The sequence below is a fragment of the Amyelois transitella genome, chromosome Z (assembly GCF_032362555.1).
Source record: "Amyelois transitella isolate CPQ chromosome Z, ilAmyTran1.1, whole genome shotgun sequence".
NCBI classification, from domain to species: Eukaryota; Metazoa; Arthropoda; class Insecta; order Lepidoptera; family Pyralidae; genus Amyelois; species Amyelois transitella.
Window position 1 is genome coordinate 3027282 of NC_083535.1, and position 24480 is coordinate 3051761.

At 36.2% G+C, this 24480-nt stretch overlaps 1 protein-coding gene across 5 annotated transcripts in view; it reads left to right on the forward strand.

The window, feature by feature from the left end:
- Positions 1–24480, forward strand: part of LOC106130562 (protein furry) — a 137085-nt gene that overhangs the window by 103855 nt on the left and 8750 nt on the right. For all 5 annotated transcript variants that reach the window (XM_060953642.1, XM_060953644.1, XM_060953646.1 and 2 more), the window contains 18 exons: positions 2582–2699; positions 3788–3969; positions 4367–4483; positions 4718–4887; positions 5787–5882; positions 6236–6427; positions 6709–6875; positions 7276–7534; positions 7767–7889; positions 8092–8195; positions 10708–10911; positions 12464–12661; positions 13055–13234; positions 13349–13477; positions 13810–13944; positions 15627–15771; positions 18746–18909; positions 20357–20431. In XM_060953642.1, coding sequence (XP_060809625.1) covers positions 2582–2699; positions 3788–3969; positions 4367–4483; positions 4718–4887; positions 5787–5882; positions 6236–6427; positions 6709–6875; positions 7276–7534; positions 7767–7889; positions 8092–8195; positions 10708–10911; positions 12464–12661; positions 13055–13234; positions 13349–13477; positions 13810–13944; positions 15627–15771; positions 18746–18909; positions 20357–20431 — 2758 coding nt within the window. The remainder of the gene's footprint in view (positions 1–2581; positions 2700–3787; positions 3970–4366; positions 4484–4717; positions 4888–5786; positions 5883–6235; positions 6428–6708; positions 6876–7275; positions 7535–7766; positions 7890–8091; positions 8196–10707; positions 10912–12463; positions 12662–13054; positions 13235–13348; positions 13478–13809; positions 13945–15626; positions 15772–18745; positions 18910–20356; positions 20432–24480) is intronic.

Here is a 24480-nt window from a genome sequence, read left to right on the forward strand (position 1 = left end):
CAAATTCCACGGGTACTATAGTTTTTACCGGGGTAAAATTGTCCCTGTCATTTTCTAGACTCTTAATTATTTATACGCATAATTTCAATATTGGATCAATAGATAACGCATGAAGAGAAATAAAAACAAAAACAACTTCATTTCGCATTTATAATTTTAGGATTAACAATCTCTCAATGTATTGATTTTGCCTATGTCAAATAATGGCCTCCTTTATATTTGATAATGACATAGAGGAGTACGAATAACAAATAAATGCAATGTTCACGTGCACCTCTTAGTCAGGCGAGGAAAAGATGGAGTGTTCTTATTCTCAAGTGCCGCGCAACGCACGGCGCAGTGTGATTAATGTGGCCTATTTATTGCACTTAGTTTAATTTCAACACGATCGCCTCTATCACTTACGAGAAGAAATAAGGGCATGGCTGCAATCAGAAAACCGTTGGGTTAAATGTTCCGTTTGATCCAAACAATGTTGCCCGCCACCGTCAGTAAAACCTTCGTTCCCAAGCGGCCGTCTTACTCCAATAAAGATAACATTTTATTTTTTGAGTTGTAAAACCCTTCGCGTGAAACTGGCGTTGTTTTAAGACTTGCGCCGGATAGGCGACTGTTATGGGTGACATGTGATATAGGCTTAACATGCATAGCCTTGTTTTTATATACTTACTTACATTTCGCGAGGTTTCTCGACTTTTAATGAAATAATTACGTTAAGTGACACTTAAATGTAGTGAAATATTTGTTTAGATGTGAAGTGCTACTATTGTTTAAACCTTTTGCATCTAAAATTTCATAAATTTTTCGTAGGCCTATTTTAAGTTGTTGGCTTCCAATCCCGTTATTCGTTGCAAGTAGGCCGAATATAGCTAAAATTTACTTGCGTGAAATGGTTTCACACATGGCATCCAAAATTTCAAGTTTTTATGAAATCGCGATGTTGGTGAAATTTCATAATTTTAATAACAAACGCGCAGAGACAAATATAGTAAAATCTTGTTAAATACATAAATGAAGAAATTAAATAAGCAACACGGGTAAAGTCTTATCACTAAGTCGATCTCTTTCGACACGCAAATGAAAGCTTTTTCCTTGTTCCTCCATTAACATATAAGTTGAAGATTTTCCTTTGACATTGAAAATTTCGCGTAATTTTCGATCACATCTTCTTATAAGTACGTACGAAGATTTCATGATTTAATTGATGTTTGTAAGGAAATGATCTCTTCTCGATTTTTGGCAGGCTAGAATCAAACCTTCCACGCATTTAGTAGGACACTGTACCAGACATAATAAATAATTACTATTGTATGTATGTATAAGCAAATACATAAGGAGTGTGAGTAGAATCGTTGGAAGAGCGCTAAGATGATGCAGCTTTCATAAAAATAGTTACACACATATAATCACATCTATATCCCATGCGGGGTAGACAGAGCCAACAGTCTTGATTAGACTGACAGGCCACGTTCAGCTGTTTGGCTTAATTATAGAATTGAGATTCAAATTGTGATGGGTTGCTGGCCCATCGCCTAAAAAAAGAATCGCAAGTTTACAAGCCTATCCCTTAGTTGCCTTTTACGACATCCATGGGAAAGAGATGGAGTGGTCCTATTATTTTTGTATTGGTGCCGGGAACCACACGGTACTAGTTATGGTGCACTACAAGATAGTTATGAATGTGGATAAAGCGAAAGAAAGTATACAGGGATTGTGGCAAGGGGAATGTTGTAGTCTTTTGTCATGTTCTCCTTTGAGAAAGGATTGGTTTTATATTTTTTTATGTATTTACAAAAATATCCATATCGTATTGATATTACGGGCAGACCGTTGACTTATTATCTCTGATCTCAATCTCTCCATAGATACATATATATACATAACGTCTTTTGCAAACCCTTGTAAGTTTCGAAAACTGTGGATTTTTAATGCAACAAAGGCCATTGTGCTGAAATATTTTGTAATACTCTTAGAGGAGCTCTCTGCACAAGGGCTTCTGTTTATCTCGTTGTGCAGTACTGGAAAATGCTCCAGAGTTTAAGATTCCTTGATCAGCTTATTCGAGTGCCTCTTCGCACACAGCTCACTCAACGCCCTTCAATTAAAAAGCCACTTGAACAGATCCTACATTAAGTAAAATGTGTGCTTTTCACCCTAATACTAATTCATTTATAAGTCACAAATTTTAAAATTAGAATGTAACGACAGGAGGAAAATTAACACGTCGATGGTTACAATTTTCGAAAGGAATTTCAATTTGGTCGAGTTCTATTTTAAACTGTTTTTTAATCGGATTATAGGTATTTTTCTGTCGACAAGTCGATCAAAAATGGTAATGGTGAGTCCTATCGGCAAATCGCCCTATGATGGAGACGGAAAAATAAAAAAACCGTTCGCAGGCTAAACCATTAACGGAAAACAGTTTCTGACTGGTTAATTTAAGAAATTGTATGAATTATTATAAATTCATCGTCTATTATATTTTTTAACTGTCAGTTAAAATGCAAGGAAGCTCGTCCCTGAAAGGGAGTAATAGTCTCCCTACTATCTTTCTAGGTTTTAGTTTACAATTACTTTCCAGCGTAAAACCACCTGAGACTCCAGGATCCAGAGCCGCGTACAAGCGAGTGTCGGCTCCTTGTGGCACCCCGCCTGCTGATGAGGAACCCACGCAACCATCCGAAGGAGACGCCACGCCAGTGAGTATTTCTCGCCACTTGTACACATAGCTTTGAAAGCGATATTAAGTTATATGTTCTGAAACACAATATTATTTACTTGTATATCACAGGTCTGAATAAGAACTTTTAAATTAAGTAGTGGTACCTACTATGAACCACATCTCGGTCTGTGATACTTAGTATCCTTTTTTTGAAAATAAATTATATTTCTAGTTCTGTAACTACTCCAAAAAATTATGAAATATTTATTAAGACTGTTCATAGAAAAATATAGTACCTGTAAAATATATTTAAGGTGCATTAAGTATATACGAGTAGTTGTGAGGAAACTACGATGAAAACGGTCTGCTTTGGAATTGTATATTAAGAAAGCTTATTTCAATTAAAGTATTATAGTTCTTTATTTCAGTAAATATTCTGCCTACTCCTCCAGTAAAGAGGCGTTATTTTATGTATCGCAATTATTGCAAGTGTTTAGTTTAGCCAATTAGATAAACAACTTCCCCTCTGTCCTCCCTAAGAAATGCGATTACTTACTTGAAATCCTCTAACAAGTTACAATTACGAGAGACTAACCGGGGTTTACTTTCCCTGTTAAAAACAATCGATAGAGATTAAACCTGTCTGCGGCGGTTTCATTATCTATAGAGTGTGGGATTTTGACGGAAATTTGGAACATTATCGAGAAGGCACAGGGGATTACTCCATCAAGAATTATTTATTGGCATCGGTAGCTATATAAGGAAGTAAATTTGATTAAAGGCAAAAAAAATGAAAACCAGAATACCGCCTGCGACTTACGTAATAATTCAGCGTAAAAAATAGATTGATCTGTTAGAGTTACGCTGATTATATTAATCTATCTGGGGATGAGTCACTAAAAAAGCAACCAGGACAAATGCCAATATGTTGACAATGAACTAGAAGTACATTCCCTACATAATATCCTTCGACTACTTCTTGACGAACTGGTGATGGTGAAATGGTAGAAAATGCATTATTAAGACACACACACACAAAAGTTAATTTTGTGAACAGTCTTAAAAAGAGTGTTAATTAATTGCCCGCAAATATTATGCACCTGACATTTGAGGACATGTTGACAGACGGGCCTGGGGCCTGAATCTACTACAACGCCTACCGGAGGCAGCGTCCCCACGACCCCGCAGGAGCCCCGCATGGACGTGCCGCAGCCCAGGCCGCTACCGATGCCCGAGTATGGAGGGTTCTTCGCAAAGCTCACCGAGTACTTGCCTGACAGCAGCCAACCCATATCTGGCTTCCACAGGTATTAATCTGAACATTAATAAATCATGCAATATTTGTTAACCGCAAACGTAGATGTGACGATATTGTTCCTGTTAGATTCTTGTTACAGTTTTAAATATAGGTACTACTAATTAATCTTGATTTTTAAACAGTTGGGCCTAGCGGATGTGAAAATTATATTCAATATTTATAGCCTATACCTGAACACAAAGGTATATACAAGAAAATGTACAACTGGAATTTAAAACGTCATTTTTTCGCTCGTTCCGGGATAACTAGCTTGCCCGAGGCTATGCTTCCGTGGAAATGCACTAATGTCTCGGCTTAATCACAGAGACAATGATATAACCTTATTTATTTATCTATGCGTATTTCTCATGTGTCTGATTGGATTTTTTTTATTATTCATTTTATAGATGCAACGTAGCCGTGATGCTCCTGTGTGACGTGGTGTTGGAGGGAGGGGAACTGGACTGGTCCATACACGTGCCTCTCATGCTGCACATTGTTTTTCTCGGCATGGACCATACCAGGTACAGTAATTTTTCAGGAACATTTTTTACAAACTCCTTGATTTTTACAAACTTCATAGGTGCGCGTAAAGAACACAAGTCACGACTTTACTTTGGAGCTAGCTCAATCTTTCTAAGTTATTTATATTATTATATTTATGTACCTACGTTGTGATGTTTTCGTATGGTTAAGTTAGGATTTGGGTGTAGACAGAGCCAACAGTTTTTTATAAGTAATAAAATTATGTCCAACAGATGGATAGTCCACCAACATTGCCGTCAACTGCTTCTCAACTTGCTTGTAGCAGTGGCGGCCCACCATGACCATCTGACTGTAGCCAGAGTTTTACTCGCCAGCCGCTCGGCGCAGCTAGGCTTGGGGATGGCGCCACCGTCGCTGCCACTAGTTCCTCACAACTTTACTGGTAAGTATTTATATAATAAATAGTGGATAGTCTATGTTAATATGTCTTGCGATATAAATTCTAGTTAAAAAAAATGTTAAGGGTGGACAACCCCTTATCACTAAGGGGTATGAAAAATAGGTGTTGGCCGATTCTCAGACCTACTTAATATGCTCACAAAATTTCATGAGAATCGGTCAAGCCGTTTCGGAGAAGTACGGGAACGAACATTGTGACACGAGAATTTTATAAATAAGATAGAGATTATACTTAAAAGATCATCACATAAATGTATAATACCAAAAAGACTTAGGTATATCCTTTTTTTTTTAACATATGACAAATCTAACTTAGGTAACGAACTACGATGGCAAAGCCAATTAATCACTGCCTCACAAGAGCCGTTTTTGGAAAAAATATATCTCTCGTGTTAAAACAACGTTATATACAAAACAGATATTTTTTTAATAAAAATCACAGTCTGCTGTATAAAAACATGCCATAAAATTTAATTTGCAGTCAGCTTGAAAATCACCCATCATTTCCTTATTTCTCTGGAAATTGAATTATCGAAGCGGTAAGGTGTTCCTGGTTTATTTTTTGCATTTCCCTCTAAATTTATTAACTCGGCGGGTATATTAAATTACGCTTCACTTAACATCAATGTAAACACTTGGTAATGGTAATTTTAAATACATACATACATATAATCACGTCTACATCCCTTACGGGGTAGACAGAGCCAACAGTCTCGCAAAGACTGATAGGCCAGTAGTTTGTTAATCTGTTATTTTTTTCTTCTTTTATTATATCAAATAATACAAATAATATATCTAAATACATAATATGCCAATATTAAGTAATGTTTAATAATAGGTTGGTGGTTTACAGATGGCTTCAATTACTTTTTTTTTTCATAGAACCCGACGCAGCATTTGACAGCTTCCCCCAATGCGGTCATTCACCTCGCTCGCACGCTCGCTCGCTCAGCTCAGATCCACAAGTTACACCAGAAGGTAAACCACCTCTTCTTCTTTGTTCTAAAGAATATCTCTTCTCTCTCTATTCTTCTTAACGTGTGTCTAGTTGAACCGATCTGCCGATAATAAAGTAGCAATAAAACTACTTTATTTATTGAAAATAGCCTGAGTGTAATCAAAATCTGTGAAACACAACAACAATTTTTATCAATCATGAATAATTAATAATCTGTCAGCTTTGCAAACCAAACTCTGGATTTCCGAGTTTTTCCGCATTGGCATGTTAACGCCGCGAAATTAGGTAATTAAAGATATCTAGATAATTTTGTTTTTTTTTTGTCTTTATATCGATATTTCGTTTATCTTTAAAGATCTTATTCATTTTACAGCCGAAGCCGACAACTACCCGTCTCTGCCAGTAATCGTGACCGGCGAGGCGGAGGGCGAAGCGCCCGAGCCGGCACCTGAGGCCGAGCCGGCTGATCTGCCCGTTGCGGACGTGATCAAGTCTTTGGTCCACTTCTTAGCGAACAGACCGACGCATATGCCACTGTGGCAGTACGAGGATATCACTGCTAAAGGTAGCAAATATCAGTTCTTCTTATTGATGCCCATAACCTAATATAGCTTGTTGGTTATATGAATTATTAAGTAAATGATACACGAGTAACACAAATGCTTTAATTTGCTATGCATTATATTTTTTTAAATGCAGTATTGTTATATATCCGTATCCCACTTAGGGGATTGCTTAATTTTTGTTATTAATACATCAATACATATAGTAAAGGTTTCGTTTGATTTATTGAATAATCAAAATTTTCAGGCTAATTTATTTAAATTTTCACCTTTCCATTTCCAGTGTGGACCCTCCGCAGCTGCCAACAGATGTCGACACTGCTGCGTCATGTGTTGCGAGTGTTCCGGGAATCGCTCCCGCACGCCCTGGTGTCTGAACGATGGGCGCAGACCGCCTTGCAACTGGGGCTCTCGTGCCCTTCTAGACACTATGCCGGGAGATCTCTACAGGTTAGTTACTTTGCAAAGTTAAAGGAAATTACGTTTCTCGATGAGTAAGGGGTGATTTCAATTGATTTTTTAGGAATTAGGGGAAGAATCACTGTAAATACATACTCAGTTATTGAAATCGTTCTCCAAATAAATAATTTAATACACATAAATACGTGTCGTGAATATAGCGCAATTACCTATTTAAAAATGTGGGACACTAGATGGCAGCACAGTGATGTAAGGTCCAATTAGCTGATGTTATTGGTGAAAAGGAGAGTTGTTTGATCATTGAGAATTCCAAGTTATAAACCAACATCATCAACAGCCTTCCAAGACCCATTGCTGGTTCTTTGCACTTTCTGTAACATAATAAACAAACATACCGGTTGTTTAATTTTTATTTGTCATTCATTTTCAGGTGTTCAGATTCATAGGCGTCGCTATGACCGGCCGTATGGTGTCCGACATTCTCTCACGTTTGGTCGAGACCGTCGCTGAACAAGGAGAAGATATGCAAGGCTACGTCACAGAACTGTTGCTAACTTTAGAAGCCGCAGTAGATTCATTAGAATCTAACTTCAGACCGTTGGACTATATGCGAGACATCTTCAAGTCTACACCCAATTTGAATAACAAAGATGGCGGTACCCAGCCTAATGGAGCTGCATATTCTGGTGGTGAGCGCATTGGACTATAAAAATATTTGTTATTCGGCGAAAATTTAAAACGATAGATAATATACAATGCTACGTTATGAGACTGTTTCTATCCTTCGAGACAAAAGTCGACTTACATGCCGTGAAAATATTGCGTATAGCTTATACGGCCATTTGCCTGTTTGACACTAAATCTAATATGAACATTTCTAATGACGATCTTCCCTCAAAATGTTATCGGTATTGTTAACAGGCAAACGATCCCCGGGCGTGTGCGTGGGCTGTGTTACCAACCATACGCGAAGTACCAGCTACTCTGTGTCTTACTGCATGAGGAAGAGCAACGCTCCTCCTGCCTCCGCCGAAAAACATCACGGTAATAACATTATCTAGAAACATTTCTTCAACCATATTTTCCGAACCGTAAGATTTTTTAAGAATGATGACAAATATCAATTATCTTTTGAGGTAATTTTGAGTTTTACGATAGTATTATTTATTATATTTTTGTACACTAGAAATTAGGTAATTATTCTGTTATAAAATTCTCAAAAATAAATTACATTGTAATATTTCAGAGCGCCCGAGGCCCTGCAACGAAGCTGCGAAAGGCATTTGTCCAAACCTGTGCCGGTCACGATCGGCCCAATCACTCAAACTATTGGGAGATACTGCCACACAGGTATCATTTATTTTTCTTTTAATTTATTTTGTAAAAGCATTAACAAAAATATATATGAAGTAGAACTGCGATGCGAATAAGGAGTATAGGTATCTAAGTGACTAGTTAGAAATAAAAGAAGATTATAATTAAACACTGTGCGCTAAATTATAATAACTAATTCAATATCAAATTAGGAGGGCGCAGTGAAACCTCGGCGGCACGACGTCATAATTGGTTTCCTAATAGATGGCGCCTTCATATTAAATTGACATCGTCAAGAGCCGTATTTCCTGAATTCTTTACTCTTAGGAAACGTATATCTATCTAAAAAAATAACGAAGTCAAAAATAAATTCTATTATGAAATCAGATATTATAGATAGAAAAAATATATATTTGTCTAGTTATAGTTTGCCACCTACGATCTGTTACTTAACAGTGGCCCATGCTGATTGTAAGTAAGTAATCTTAAAAATGTTTGAAAAATAATACTTTAGTAATTAACATTTTCGTTATGCACTATTACATCTACAATCTGTTCTGACATGGGTGGAAATCCGCTCGATAGTATTAAGTACGCCTCTCCTATATACACGACCTACTGGCAAGGAGGCAAAGCAAGGAGGCATCTCATGCAAATGTGTTTGTAAGTTGACCTGCCAACACATAGACTAAAATTCTTTTTCGAACTTCCCACGTGTGTTACATACATCAAACGTTACGAGAATCAGGTCACGCACACGAATACATTTTATATTGAAACAAAGGAAAACGGTGTAGTGGCTGGCACACATATACAGCAGTAAAGATAGTATCACTTTATGTATAGGTAGTGTGCGTGCGAAATAGGTCACAAATACAGACGCGTTCCCTGCAGCATCCGGGAACGCCCGTTGGTGTGGTGGGTCCCACCACCCGTTGACCTGAACGGGAGACGATTTTATTTAAAAACTAGCTTCTGCCCGCGTCATTCGCACATATGTTTTTTTTACATAAGCTAAATTAAATGCAGTTAATGGTGGAATGAGCGAATCAAACAAGCGTCTAATTGAAGCAAGAATTTTTTTTTTTTGTACTTTTTGATTCTATGTATGGTTTTGGCCATAATATGATGATAGACATTTTTGCCAATATATTTTTTCAAGATATTAGAGTGATAATACTGCTACCACTATGGTTAATAAATTTGTCAACTAGATGGCGCTGCAAACTATCACAATGGCTACCTTCTCGACGAGCGGCTAGTAAAAATATAAGCTTCCGCTTTTATAAGTTTCCAATTAAAATCCTTGTACCCCTACGCGTATCAAATTTACTCATAGTTATATAGATATGCTGAAGAAATTAACATTCTCATTGCTACCGAGGACTAATCCTATCACCCTTGAAAAATCTTGGAAAAAAATTACTCACCTGATCAACTTATGTTGAATATTAACGTAATATTTCTTTCGATTCAAAACTCACGAGAAACACATTAAATTTGGTGTTTCTCAGTGATTATAGACCCATGGTAATAAAACAAAGTTCTCTAGACTGGTGTTTTCAAATTCAATTATTAACAAAATTATTTATACTATAGTTATTAAACCCGGCACGTAAATTGACCCATGTTCATTTACTAATGCCAATGCCTCCGTGCGGTGAGGTGTGGGTAGCTTTAGACTTTTGCATCTGTGCACTGATTTTTTTGGTTCTACTTACGTCCAGAGAGACGTAAGTAGAACCAAAAAATCTGTTGTTGTTGTCATGTTTTAAATACGTATGTTACATTTAAAACGCTTTACATCAACGCTCATGATGCCATGAGCGTTTTGTATAATTTTTGTGGGTGGGATATTCCTCATAAATAAAGAAAATAGGTCACCCCCTCATAGGAGGCGGGTGGAGGGTTCGGGGTAAAGGGGTTTGCATCCAGGCTCCCTGGTTCCGATTAAGGGCAGCTTCCATGTACGATAGATAGGTCACCTGCCAAACCAAGGTGGGATGGGTCCACAACTGCGCAGTTCGGTGCATGATGCAATATCTGCAATGCGGCGTTTGCTGCGCCTGCGTCATGTTACATCTGCAATGCGCCATTTTGACTACGTAGCTGGTTCTTTGTTTTGTAACTGGCCGTTCTTCGAGATTAAGATAATATGCTGAAAATGTACTGGATTCTTTAGCCATTTAATGATGATAAATTGTCCAATAGACGTCAGTTTCATAGATTTTCGTATGTGTATAAGGTTGTTGCTTGCTCCGATACATATCAAATTGTTATCATCCTAGGAACTGTTTTCATGTTCATCGGCCATCAAAATCGGTTCTGTCGATTTTAAGATGTTAATAAAAATGTTTATAGAAATCAATGCAAACATTTTGTACTAGTTCGCGCTGAAAGTAGTTGCGAAATTGATTTGGGTCCGATCCTCGGTCAATGAATGATCAGTTTGTTCCAGTTGTTGTTGGCTCTGTCTACACCGAAAGGGATAAAACGTGTTTATTTGTACGTATGAATGTATTATAATATTAATCTAAAATTGTCACAGGACGATAAGCTGACAATCCTGGCGACCCTATTCTGGGTGGGTGGCGCCCTCTTGGAGTCGGATTACGAACACGAGTTCCTGCTGGGTGTACGGCTTCTGTCCCGGGTGATGGCCAGACTTCCCCTGGATAGGCCCGACGCCCGGGATCGCCTCGATAGGACCCAGGCACATTCCGAGCCCTCTCTGCATGCCTTGCTGCTCAAAGTAAGTAGAAGACGAATTTAAAAAAAAAACATGTATACGAACCGAGTTTATACACACATACACAGCATTGCCAATTAAAAAAATATTCTTCGCTTAATTTTATGTGAAAAAATTACTATTGACAGCGGGGCTTGCGTCCCGACGTTTTTGTCTCGCGATAAGCTACCCCTGTTTCGCTTTTTATTATGATGTGTGAATGCCCCACAAATTTATAAAAAATATGCAATAATTTTAAAACAGCGAGTTGATAATTGGACGATTAAATTGTAAAAAATTAAACGCCATTGCCATATAGATGTTTGTAAATAAATAAATAAACCAACCTATATTTTCGAATTACAATATTTAAAATCTTTATTAAACACGATAATGTTATTGATTTACGCGCTTCACTGTAAATTGATACACGCATAAAACCGGATGCCTAACAGACTAACAGTTTAATTCTATTTCCGATGTCACTAATAGAGCCTGAGTGCCAACGAAAAAATAAAATGCTTTTGAGTCTAGACTAGAAGCTCGCAAATGCTTTTTTGTGTTCTAGTCAATTTATACGTAGTACTCTTGCTTAATGCCTCTTGATTGTAAAATATTTTTTACGTAGATAACGACAAGTTATCTCAACATATTTTATTGCGATCATACCTACTTAATGATATTCCCGCCTTTGTTAAAGAATTATACTCCAATAATCGGGCAAAGGTCCGATTTTTAAATTGTAATGCGTATACGAGAATAAAGATCTGCTTAATATGAGTGAAATAAGTAATCACCCGATGCTGTTCTGGTAGATTGTAAATAAACTGTTCGTATTGTTTGTATTCTTTGTATATTCTATTGACTTATCTATTTTATTGAGCTTTGTGCATACATACATATATCACATTTATGTTCCTTGCGGGGTAGACGGAGCCAACAGTCTGAAAAGACTAAAAGGCCACGTTCCGAGCTGTATGGCTTAATGATGGAATTGAGAGTAACGTTGATAAATATTTTTCTCCTATTTCTATTCTAATACGAAATAATACTAACAAATATTTAAAATATAGTCCCCAGACAAATACGTTTTCACGGCCGAAGCACCTACCTATAGCTTAAGTTAAGAGATTCGTGAGAAACGCGTATTTTCATGTTTTACGAAAAATTGAGAAAATAAAAATAAGAAATGAAACCTTCGTTATAATTGGCGTTAAGTACGCTTGACTTTTCCCAGAAAAAATAATAAGTAAGTTCTGCAAAATATATATGGAGTGTCTGATATATGATTTCCGATAATCGTAAGCTTCATGTTTCGTAGAAACTGTTTTTCTTGTTGCTAAGACGATCATAGTAAAAAATAATAAGAAAAAATTACTGAGATATATTCTATTGTAGATAAATCAAGTATTATTGTCAGTACATTTGGTCTAAATCACATTAACACAAAATCAAATCGTTCTGGGTTTTACCTATACCCTATTAATAAAGCTGGGAAATTTATCCATATTTTTACCGTATCTCATGCAAATTATACCTGGTCTTTTAACATAATTTTAACCGTTATCATCCCCAGGGCTGCACCCACCCGAACACATACGAGCCCGTGGTGGGAGTTCTCGCGGACATGATCCCACTGTTGGAGCTGCCGGTCATTGACCCCACCCAGTCTCTGGCGTTCCCCATGACGGTGGTGGCGCTTCTGCCGTACATGCTGCTCCACTATGAAGACGCTAACGAGTTGTGCGTACGAGCCGCTTGCCATATAGCACAGGTACGCATATTTATTTGTTTGTTTCTTTGAAAGGACACAGTTTGATGAACAAAGCCTTTACCCAGCACTAAGGCACAGAACAAACGGTCTAATAAAAATGGTAATGTTTTCACTACCTATAAAGTTCTCACCAATTTTTTTATGTAAGATTGCATTTTTACTATTTAGGACGTTATGTCAGAAAACTGTAAATAAATTTCCACAGAGGCGATTTTCTTACGATTTTTGATATTAACTGTACGAAGTGGTAAATGGTGCTCCACGAGACTAGACTACATCAACTTAGACATAGGTCATCCTTTGTCATAATTTTTACTTAGTACAAAAATGCCGTCCACAATCACAACAGAATTCTGCTTTTCTAATGTTATCGTCTCATAATTTCTTACCCAGTTCACCGCTGAAAAAAGCAAGAAATTGGAAAATCTAGGCACGGTGATGACGCTGTACTCCCGTCGGACCTTTAGCAAGGAGAGTTTCCAGTGGACCAAGTGCGTGGTCAAGTACCTGTGGGACACATACTCACATCTCTCGCTTCAGATGTTGGCTTTCCTCGTCGAAGTCTTGGAGAAGGTAATTTTTAGAACTTTTGCGAGATATTGACAAATATCCAGTTAAAGCTGATTTATTTAATTTGTAGCATAGTGTTGTTCATAATAATTGCAATATGATGTTTATATCAAACAGGGCTCTGTGAACCTTCAGCTGCCAGTGCTCTCCATACTGCACTGCATGCTGTACCACGTGGAACTGAACGCGCCGGCCGCGCAGCCGGTGAACGCGGATTTATTGCGGGCCGTCGCGAAGTTTATTGACGTGAGTACCTACATCGTTTACTGAAATGAAAAAATAAACAAAAATCTTTTCATAAAAACTTGCATTACGAAATTTGTTAATAAGAACCATTTAAGTATTATACCGAGATTGAGATCCTATGAAATTTCTACAAAGAAGAAATATTTAATGAAAAGTCGATGCTAACAGTCTAAACTTTTAAAATCTGACACCACACGATCTTTGGCCAACTACTTTTCAGAAAAATCCTTAAATTCGATGCACGGTTATTGGAATGACCGTCGAGTCATCGAGAACGAACTGCCTAACACGGTTTGTGACGTGCTTTTAATATTTTCTATTCCACATTCCAGCAAGACGGCAACAACTACAAGGAGGCGATGAAGATTTTGAAGCTGGTGGTCACGCGGTGCTCCACCCTCGTGGTCCCTCCTTACTGGGACACCCACGCCTCCTCCATATTGGACACGGAATTACATGGCAAAAAGGTGAGAAGTAATATTATTTTTTACAACGTTTATAACCAAGTACAGTCTAATATACTCGTTAATATAATATTTCGTAGTATATATGTAGAAGCGAAAATGTAATTAAAATTTTATCGAGATCTAATAACGCGGTATGGCAATAAAATTCGAGAAAATACGTTTTGGTAAATATATTACCTATATTAGCATTAGCACTTAGTGTAAATATTTGTTTAAGTAATGCGCTTTTTATATTGTTTCTTATATTTAACTGGTATATACAAGAACAATCAACATAGAAAATATATAGCAAATAAATACTATCGGTATTATTACTTATAAATATTAATGACTTGAGAAGTTAAATATGGCAAATTCTTCTTCTTTAGTTGCTAGTTATTCGCGTGACGTAATTACAATGCATAATTTAGAACACAATTATGTAATTTTTAGCTTTTTTCATGTGGTTTAAATAATAAAAACTGCATTAAAATTTCTGTATAATTTTCGCTAGTTTCCAGAAACTGCATTGACGTCAACCGCCCCCTGACCTATTTTCAATTAGGTCTTCTGCCCCCTTCTCCCCCATTCTACGAGATCGATAACAGGACCACTCGCCCAACATCCGTGTCTGTGTGCGATGGCCTATATACTATAATTTTTCAATGTAGTAGTGCGACCTGGCCGATGGGAGTATATACCCATTTCCACCGCGAGTGGGCATCGCCTGCCGCCCTGCCTTTTAAAATATATTTAAAATATATTGTAAATGTTCTAGATCTAGGGTTTTATGAACAGGATATGGTTATATAATAAATAAGGGCACCTATCCAGATGGATGAGGATGTTATCGGTACTAACGCCAGGCAGAATAAAAGGATGCGCATAAAATTATGTTCGTTTATTTTACAGCAATATGGACCGACAAAACTACGTACGACAGCTGAGCGAAACGAAATATTTGGCGTTGCAAAAATTGGGCATAAAATATTTATACACATTTTTAATTTGCATAAAAATAAACATTGATGCAATTAAAGACTTTACGACACGAAGTAGGAGCAGGGCGTAGTTTTTCTATTCAAGAACTAGATGGCGTTGATCGAATTTAGACTGCGATGTGATTTTTCGCACAGCTTGGAGGTTCTTTGTTTATGTAGGATGATTAAAATATTTGTACCCATATAAATTGATCCTTTCGCATGTATTTAATTTTTGCAGAAATAAAAAATAACAAAACTATATAACAATAGAATGACTTACCAAAATATTCTAAAATGATCACAATATCACAGAGTTCCCACGTGGTTTTGACTCAAGGAATCCTGACTAGTATTGATATATCTTAGTAATTTTTGATATAATTTTTATTGATTTAGCATATACTAGACACAATTTTATATGTTTGTATTGTAGAATGTTAACTTCGCAATCAACATCGTAAGGAATAAAAATGCGATATGATTTGTAACTCCACTAGGCAATAACAAGTTAAATTTATAATAAAAAAGTAAAATTTTCGCACTAAATAAGTTCGAACAGATTTACTTATCCAACTCAAAATCTGCAGCAAACATCTTGCTTCCGAACACGCTGTATATACTTATATTCTTGTGTTAATACAAGTGCTTTGGAAAGAAATTCTCGCCTGACCAAAGAAGTTTTTCCCCATAAAACTTATATTTCTAAATTGCTTTCTACAGGAGCTGCCAGGCCGGACAATGGACTTCACATTCGACCTCTCCCAGACTCCGGTAATTGGCCGCAAGTACTTGCCCAAGGCCGGCAGCCAGCCAGCCACGGGGCCAAGTTCGCTGTCCAACGCTTCTTCTACCACGCCCGATAAAGGTATCCAAAGTAATAAATAGTCGTTGGATATTGCTGACACAGTACGGGTCATGAACTTACAGATGAAATTGACAGATTAACTGATATATGCACAGCTGGGTCTTAAGATTAAAATATCGGCATGAACGTTCGTTATATGGCAATTTCACCAAACACTATAGTGAGGGGTAATTTTGTTTAACACGAGCGTTTTATCAATAATACACAAAAATAATTAGTTTCAATTTACACTTATTTTTCAAGTCGTGACAAATTAATTGAGAAATCGAAGAATATTTTTTTATAAATAAAATAGGGAGTATCCAGTAATTTAAGTGCTTACCTTAAAACCACTATCGAAACGGTAAATTCGTTCCGACCTCTGACATTTAACGTTACTCCCATCTCGGTGCATTCCCATCCCCCGATTTTCACTTTGCAACTAGGTCGTGCCCCCCTTTTTAAATGTTTGTAGATATTTCTATATGCACTTTCCACCCTAACAAGGTGGTAGTAAAGGTAGATATAGAAAAGCATTTATCTGTAATTTTTACACACAAAATTCACGAGTGGTTTGTTTGTTGGGTTAAATTAAAAAAAAAATAACTTGTTTATATAATTTTCTTAATTAATTTAATTTAACTATATCTGTTACCGTCGTCACTACCGAACTAGTAATTTAATCGTATAGGTATATTACAATAAAATTGAAAAAAAAAATTGTGAGTATTTGTTACACGTTCACGCAAAATCTACTGAATTATATTTTAATGAAACCTTACAGTAATGTAGCTTCTACGTCAGAATAAGATAAAGACTACAATTGCACGCGAGAGAAAACGCGTGTGGATGGCCGCATGCCAAATTTTCTTAGCTAAACCTGTGGCCTTTTTTATTTAATAAGATTTATAGATAAGTATTTCTATACAAGTACCCATCCATGTGTATATTGAAAATTAGTGCTCGAAAATTACTTATGGAACGATGTTAATAACGCTTGTAATTCCTCCCAAGTGGGGTAAGCTTCTTACCGGATAGTGCGGGGTTTAAATTGAGATTTACATTTTCAATTTGCGACCTATGTGGCGTAGTGGTAATGAGCTAGTCTCGGAGTCATACGAGGTTCCGGGTTCGAACCTCGGTCAGATCTTGAAAAAGTTTTTAAATTGTTAGAGTTACATGGTGTTAGATCTTTATCGAGCATGGTGTACAGTTAATCAAGAAATATTTTAAAACACTTACTTTATTGCTGACATCGCGTAGCGAAAACTACAGTGCGTAGGAAGCTGAATTTGTATGTATGTTCCTTGAGAAGTGTAGAGGTACTTAGAGAGGCTTTCTATAAATAAATGAAAGTTTTCGTTTGCGCTGAATAGTTAAATCTGTGTCTCGCCTCGTCTAATATTAAAGCTACCTCAAGTCGTGTAATTTGTGTATATATTTGAATATGTTTTTAATGAATGAAATTTTGTTTTATCAAAATTCTCAGGAGCGTCACCGCGGGAAACAGCTAGCACATGTATGCGGTTCGTTCGCTGACGTACGTGATTACACACACAACGCCTATGCGTACCCCACCTGACCTAATTTTTACAGTGTTGCATTTATTTCTTTGCATTTATATTGAAGTGTGCGTGTGTACACTACGATTCACACATAGACGCAAAAATAGGCCAGGTCAATTTGAACTGCAGCATTTACTTACAGTTACTGCCCCGAGGGTCACTCACGGTCGTCGTCCTCGCTGAGCTAGCGGTTTCTGATTGAACCCCCGGGCCATAGCACTCTTTAGAACGACACGGCGCTGGTTATTCTGGTGTGGTAAATGTCACAGGGATTGACCTGGTTTCTCGCCAACATTTAGGACGAACGCACAAGCATCATTCCGTATTCTGACGCGGTGCAATCAGCACGTTCTCAAGGTTCCCATCATTATGGGGAATATAGGTTGATTGATCCTTGAACGATGGGAATAGTTTACTCCGATTCGACCACCGGTAATGTGTTACTTTCGTATCGTTGCTAATATTCGTCGCTTGAGAATACGCGGATAAGCTTTCGAGTTTCGTGTTGACGGAAAGAAAATATAGTAGATTACAACCGGTTTCTCCTAATTAAAACCTCTCGTATAAATCAGTACTTCTCGTTTGAAAACGGAGTGTAAATAATCGGAAAACCTCAAACATATATATTTTGGTGCCAAAATGTTGTGTCTAGTGTTTTTCACTTATTTAACCTATACCAAAACACGAACTTGAAAGTGTTTAAGAGCAGTAGTATTGATGTAGCTGCTTCACATAAAACTGTATCTTGTGTCTTGGTGTTAAGGATTAATTTAAAAGAAGGACAAAAGCACCGCATATTTTCGCGGGATCGGTGAAGAATCGGAATATGGCGGGAGATATTGAATGGCGGGTCTTTGACTTTATCTCTAGTGGGGTAGACAAAACCTCAAAATAGGTAGATCATAAACCTAAAGCAGCGCTTATAAAAGTAGAATTTTTAAATAGGGCTAGTTTCACCGTCTGTTTAGAAATAATTACGGCGTATTGTGGCGAGAGGAAAAGTTACGTGACTTTATATTCCAAAAATATAATTACATCTTTAATGCTCGCCTTCGGAAGGTGTTTTAGAGCAAAATCAAGTATATTGTGCATAATGTGTTTATTAGTAAGTAAATTAGAATTCTAAAATTTTAATTTTCGACTACACGATCCTCGTTTTGACAGTCTGTTTACTCTATAAAAGAGGGACTAGTTTTGCGTTAAACTAAAATTCCCATTTTCTCATTCCCGTGCACATTTGCAGTAAATCTTTACTTTATTTGATCTCGGATAATTTACTATATTCGTATGAAATTTAATCAAATTAGGGTCAGCGCTTTCGTGAAAACATAACAAACACACAGACCTATAATTATCGTATATACATATAATATTAGATATGTAGGATTGTAAATTTATTTCGTGTGATTGAGTTTCTTCCTTCTCGGCAGGGTCGTCGACCTCGCAATCGGGGTCGGCGTCTACGGTGTTGTGTCACGACAGCGGCGTCGTCCACACGAGCCAACCACAGAGCGCAGCATCCCCGAGACGATCTCTATCCTTGTCTCCGGCAGATGCACTGGCTTCGGGGTGGAAGCGACCTTGGATGTCACAGGTGAATACCATTTTTAAATACAGCTTTGGTAAATGGGCGAACTATGAAATGGTTCGACGGTGTCCACACGACCCAACCACATCCCCGAAGCGATACCAATCGTTATTTCCGGCTGATGCTCTAGGTTCAAGATGGAAACCTTATAAGTCACAGGTGAGAAACATTAAAAGCAAACAGATCGTAATATTGACGGTCTATGAGAAGGAGTCGGCGCCGTTCACATAAGCCAGCCTCAGAGCGCAGCATCCTAGAGACAGTTGCTATCGTTGTCTTCGGCAGACGCTCTTGCTTCAAGATAGAAACGGTCTAAATATCACAAGTGAGAAACACTTCGCAAACACACTTACCTTGGTAAACAGGTTAGAAGATTGACCTCCTATGAGAGTCTTGACGCAGACGCAGACGCAGGTCTCTGGCAGATGCTGTTGCATCGGGTAGAAGCTGCCTTGGCTGTCGCAGGTGAGAAACTAACCATAAGCAACAATAAAGGATCATACCGTTACTAACGCCAAAAGAATAGCCTTAGATACAGGCGAGAAACACTACCTTGATATACTGGAACTATACAGACGATATCATACCTTTCGTCAATGTTTCAACTGGTTGGAGAATAAACACGTGACTCCGTTGATTCCATGGCTTCCCAGCCATAACAAACTTGGTGGAATTTCCTTCTGTGTGGTGCGGAAAAAAAAATCTGCCATTGTTTTATTTATTTCCTGAATATTTTCACCTACTTACATACCTTGCTCTGAATTTTTGATAACGATATATTTAAAATCTTTAATATAATCTTTCAATTCTTTTAAACTCATATAACGATCCTACAGTATTTCTAGAATCCTCTGTCTCTCTTTCACAAAACATTCATGGCCCCTCAGAACTTCTTACAGGATTGTTGAAACCCTCTTTCTGAAATCCTTCATCCACCTTCTTCCCTCCGATTCAAGACTCACTCAGTAACTTTTACATCTCTAAATTCATCAGAGCGTTGAAATCCTTTTCTAGAATCCTTCCAAACTCTCCCTCAACGATTTAAACTCTACTTGTAACTCTGACCTCTCTCAACAAAACGTTGAGACCCCTTTCCGAAGTCTTTCGAAACTCTTTATCGACTTTTCAAAACTCTCATAGTGCCTCCAAATGCTCTGAGCGCCCACGAACTCTCAACACTGTTACCCTCTTTTTGGAACTCCCGAAAACTCTCAATACTCACAACCCTACAACACTCTTTCTAGAGCCCCCCTCATCTCTCTCACAAGTATTCAAAACTCTAACAATGCTGCGGAATACTATAAACTATAATAGATTCTAAACACTCCTTAATTCTCAACTTTTCTTCAAAGACCCCTAGAAGATGATATTATATACCACATACTGACGTAACATTTAACTTTTTTCTTTTTTTTTTTTGCTTCGTTATCGACCTTCTTTTTTTGTTGTCCAGAGCCGCGTGCGGGAGTGCCTGGTCAACTTACTGACCACGTGCGGGCAGAGGGTTGGACTTCCCAAAAGTCCATCTGTAAGTATACTACACCTTTTATGCTATTACATATTATTACAAAAATTGTGTACAATGAGCCTCATGGAAAAGTATAACACCTTCGTTTCATAGAACGTATCGAGATGTATACTTATTTATGTAGCCCACTGTACATGCAAAATGTGCATACGCAACAGATTTGTAGAAGTTGAAAACAGGTATCTTGAAGTAACAATGGTCACTTTAATAAATTATTTTTCAGGACGAGAGTCATGAAAGGTTTAATTTGTGAAATTCAATAGAGTGTAAAATTTTAACATTAAAGTTTAAGCAAATGTTTCTTTCCTGTTGTTAAAATAATAATAAAAAATGTTTTAATACCATATTCATATAAGTACCTTATCTGTGGCATATGTACTAACCGAATGGTCAAAACAACCGGTTACACACTATGTTTGAAGAAAATATTTTTTTGTATTTTTTCAGAAGTTATTGGTCTATTTTAACCATTCGAATAAATTTCTATTTAGGTTAAAATTGAATTCTGAATATTTGTTATTATTTCTTCGCTGCGATTAGGATGATTTAATAACTACTTTAAGTTCAAAGGTAATTTTTTTATTTAAACATGCTTTTCAAGGTAATTTTATAATTTCACGCTATGTTTGTATTATGTTCAACATTATAAATCGTGCCGTCTTTTCAACAATTTTTGAATACGTTTAACAAACCGCTATTTTTCACAAACCCATCGTGTATCCATTAAAATTGAACCTTGTTTAACTTATTTTACGGATATTTATTGGAAATAAACAATATACATTTTGCAGTGTATAAATAACGAGAATCATTTAAAATATTTACAGTTTAATTTTTAGTACACTTTGTCTTTAGCAATAATGATTCATCTTTGGAGTCTTTTACCGAATTAAACCTGTCGATTTGTCGTCGAAGCCGAAGCGAGTCGAAGCGAAGATGTCTTTTAGTCAACATTAAATAATACTTTATTATTTAATCATGATAGCAGATCAGACAACATTCAATTCTGGTTTTTTAAACGTAATGTTGAAATTTCGGCTTTATAAGCGCACAAATTGTGGACGAGAAATAGCAATGCAAAATTTTTGTAAAAACTAATAAAAAAATTGACGGCGGCTCAATAACGTGTAACAAACAAAATTAAATATGGAAATCTTTAGGGTCACCTAGTCTGTTTCCTGCATTCATACATACATATGTACATGTTGAAATAGAAAAGCATCATAACAACGCGTAGAATGTCAAATGTCCGCAGCATAGTGACTACATTTTGAACTAACGCAGTTTTCTTTATTATTTGTTATTTCATATGTTCCAGAAGTTTTTTATTGTGAATTATTTTAATTTAATAAATCGATTATCTACTTTTAAATTTATTGCCCAAAAATGAATTTGTCAATGAATAAACTGAATCCATTTAAATTTCATATGAATTTTGTACAATTGAGTGATAAAATCTGAACATATTTTAATGTAACTGTTGTTGAAGTTTTATAAGAGCATTTTCTTTTATTATAATTTCTCGTTGCCGTCCCGTCCCGTCCACTGTGTGCAGCATCATACAAATTCACAGATTAGCAATCGAGTTCATCGATCGAAAGACAGATAGATACATTCATTGTCGTTTAATTTGCTATATATATATGCTTCACAAGCCATGCATTTCTGAAGTTAGCTAATCAAAGTGTCAATCTCAACTTTTACAATAATTCCACGTTTAGAAGACCCGCTGATATAGTTGAATCTTTACGTAACTAAAAGTTAATGCGTACACTTTATTTTGACAATAACTTACCAACGTCTTACTACTACGCGCCGCTAATCATATTTTTATATATCTTAATCTGGTTCCAGTGTGAATGAAAAACATTGACTGTATTTTAAAAATGTTCGAAATTTGCCAAGCTTATCTCGAAAAAGTTATGCTCTTCAAAAAAAAATATTAACGAGGCGATTTCTAAATGTGGTTTTAATGTACCTTGACCATAATTACCTAAAATAACATATTAATGGTGTATATTGTTCTTGCTCCCTCGCAAGTTTCACAACGAGGTGCGTGAATCTCATAATATATTGTAATTTTATGGTCTATATGTACGAACATTGTATAGTCATAATGATTAATATGTGCAAATTGTGCAATGATAAAATGTGTACATGTTAATGAATGTGACTGTACAATTTTTTAGCTAATTTTATCGGTGAATGGTTAAGGCAACGTTCTCTCAGAAGCGAAGTGGTGCAATGAAATACCAATCAGGTTACATTCGCAAACAAAACTGCACTATCATTGGTTGATCAAACTAAGATTCACTTCTATGAGAACGCTTTGACACGCATTAATATTAACAAACCATTTATAAAACTCGCCAGAACACAGATAGAACACATGAATTGGCACAATAAAACAACTAAAGTTTTTGTTTTAGATAGATACACATGAAATGTTATATTCGCTTATTTCGTATTATTATCGATACACGATTAAATTAATCTATTATTCTTACTCACTATGATATATATGCATATCACATGCAGATAATTCTAGTTAGTCAACACATGCACTAGATTTCATGACCAATAGATATATTTAGCATTTAAACACATACCAAATCTGCAATTTCATACTCAATTATTTGACCAGAAATTACTCAATTAAAAATGCACTAGAAGTATCTTATTTAATTATAAAAAATGTCTAAATCAAATAAGACAAACCATGCAATAATGTTAATGTTATTTTTAAGACGTAATACCGAGCTATTAAGCAATAGTTAATAAAGTACTTCCTCTTAATAATAATAATGGTTTTGGCGGCCTCTGTACATTGGCACAGTGGTCACGTCTTGTCATCGATATGTATCAAAAAAGCAAGTACCTGTTCTTTAATAAAAACAAAATTAATAGACTACTTCAATCTCGTGTCGGTGAACAAATAGACAAAAACTGAAACAATTACTACTCAAAACCGCAGACGAATATCGCCGAACACAATGTAAAACTTGACCAGAAATATAGCAGACCTGTCATGATTTCTCTGCGTTTCATATGGCAATACCAAAAGTTATGTCATATTGAGTGATAGCGAGGTGATTTGATAGTATATATGTATATATAATACACATACACACACTATTGTCAATTAAATTACCGACCTGTTTTCAAATTAAAATTAAATAATTTTTTTTCATTATTATAGGATACTGTCATATTGCTTAATAATTGTCAAATCTTTTGGTTTCACAACATTGGTTGACGTGAAATAAACTACTTAAAACTAAGTTTACTACTACCTTTTTAAAAGATGTATGGTAATAAAAAGATCCATCAACAAGACTGACTACTTAATAGTATCAGATAATGCTTATTTGTAAAAGGAATTATTGCCAGCTCAATTTTATCTCTCTATTAATTAACTTTTAATCTGCTATATGGCGAGGTGTACTTTATTTCTGGTTAATAAACATTTGTTAGCTACTAATCGAGGTCAGGACCCAGATGTAGCGACATGAAATTATAACCACTGCGCCAAGGAGGTCGTCATGAATGTTTATGTACATCATATCTTTTGTAAAACAGTGTTTTTCAACTTGGGTCGAGTTGTCTAGACTAGGGAGGTTACAAGAATTCAAGATAATTCTCTTATTAAAATGGATTATCGAGAATTTAAAGATATTTATTTTTAATACAGACCAAAGTAGAGTCTGCAAATCGAAAATATTTTTAATATTTATTGTAATTATATTAAATGATAATATAAATTTGAAAAACACTGATCTACAAATGTTGTGTAACATACCAAAGTTACTTGGTATGTTTTATTCGTGTTTATGTAGATATTTATTTGCGAAACAAACATTGACATCGATTATTATTTATGTTACATTATAATTTTTAGATGTTCGTGAAATTTAAAAGCTTAATGTATTCAAATCATGAACTTTTATTTTCGTGTTGATGATTTGGCTACTTATATTTAAAATTTGCCTCCTTTCAAAGTACAGTTAAGTGCAAAAGTCCAAACTGCAAATGGTATAAAAATGCACAAT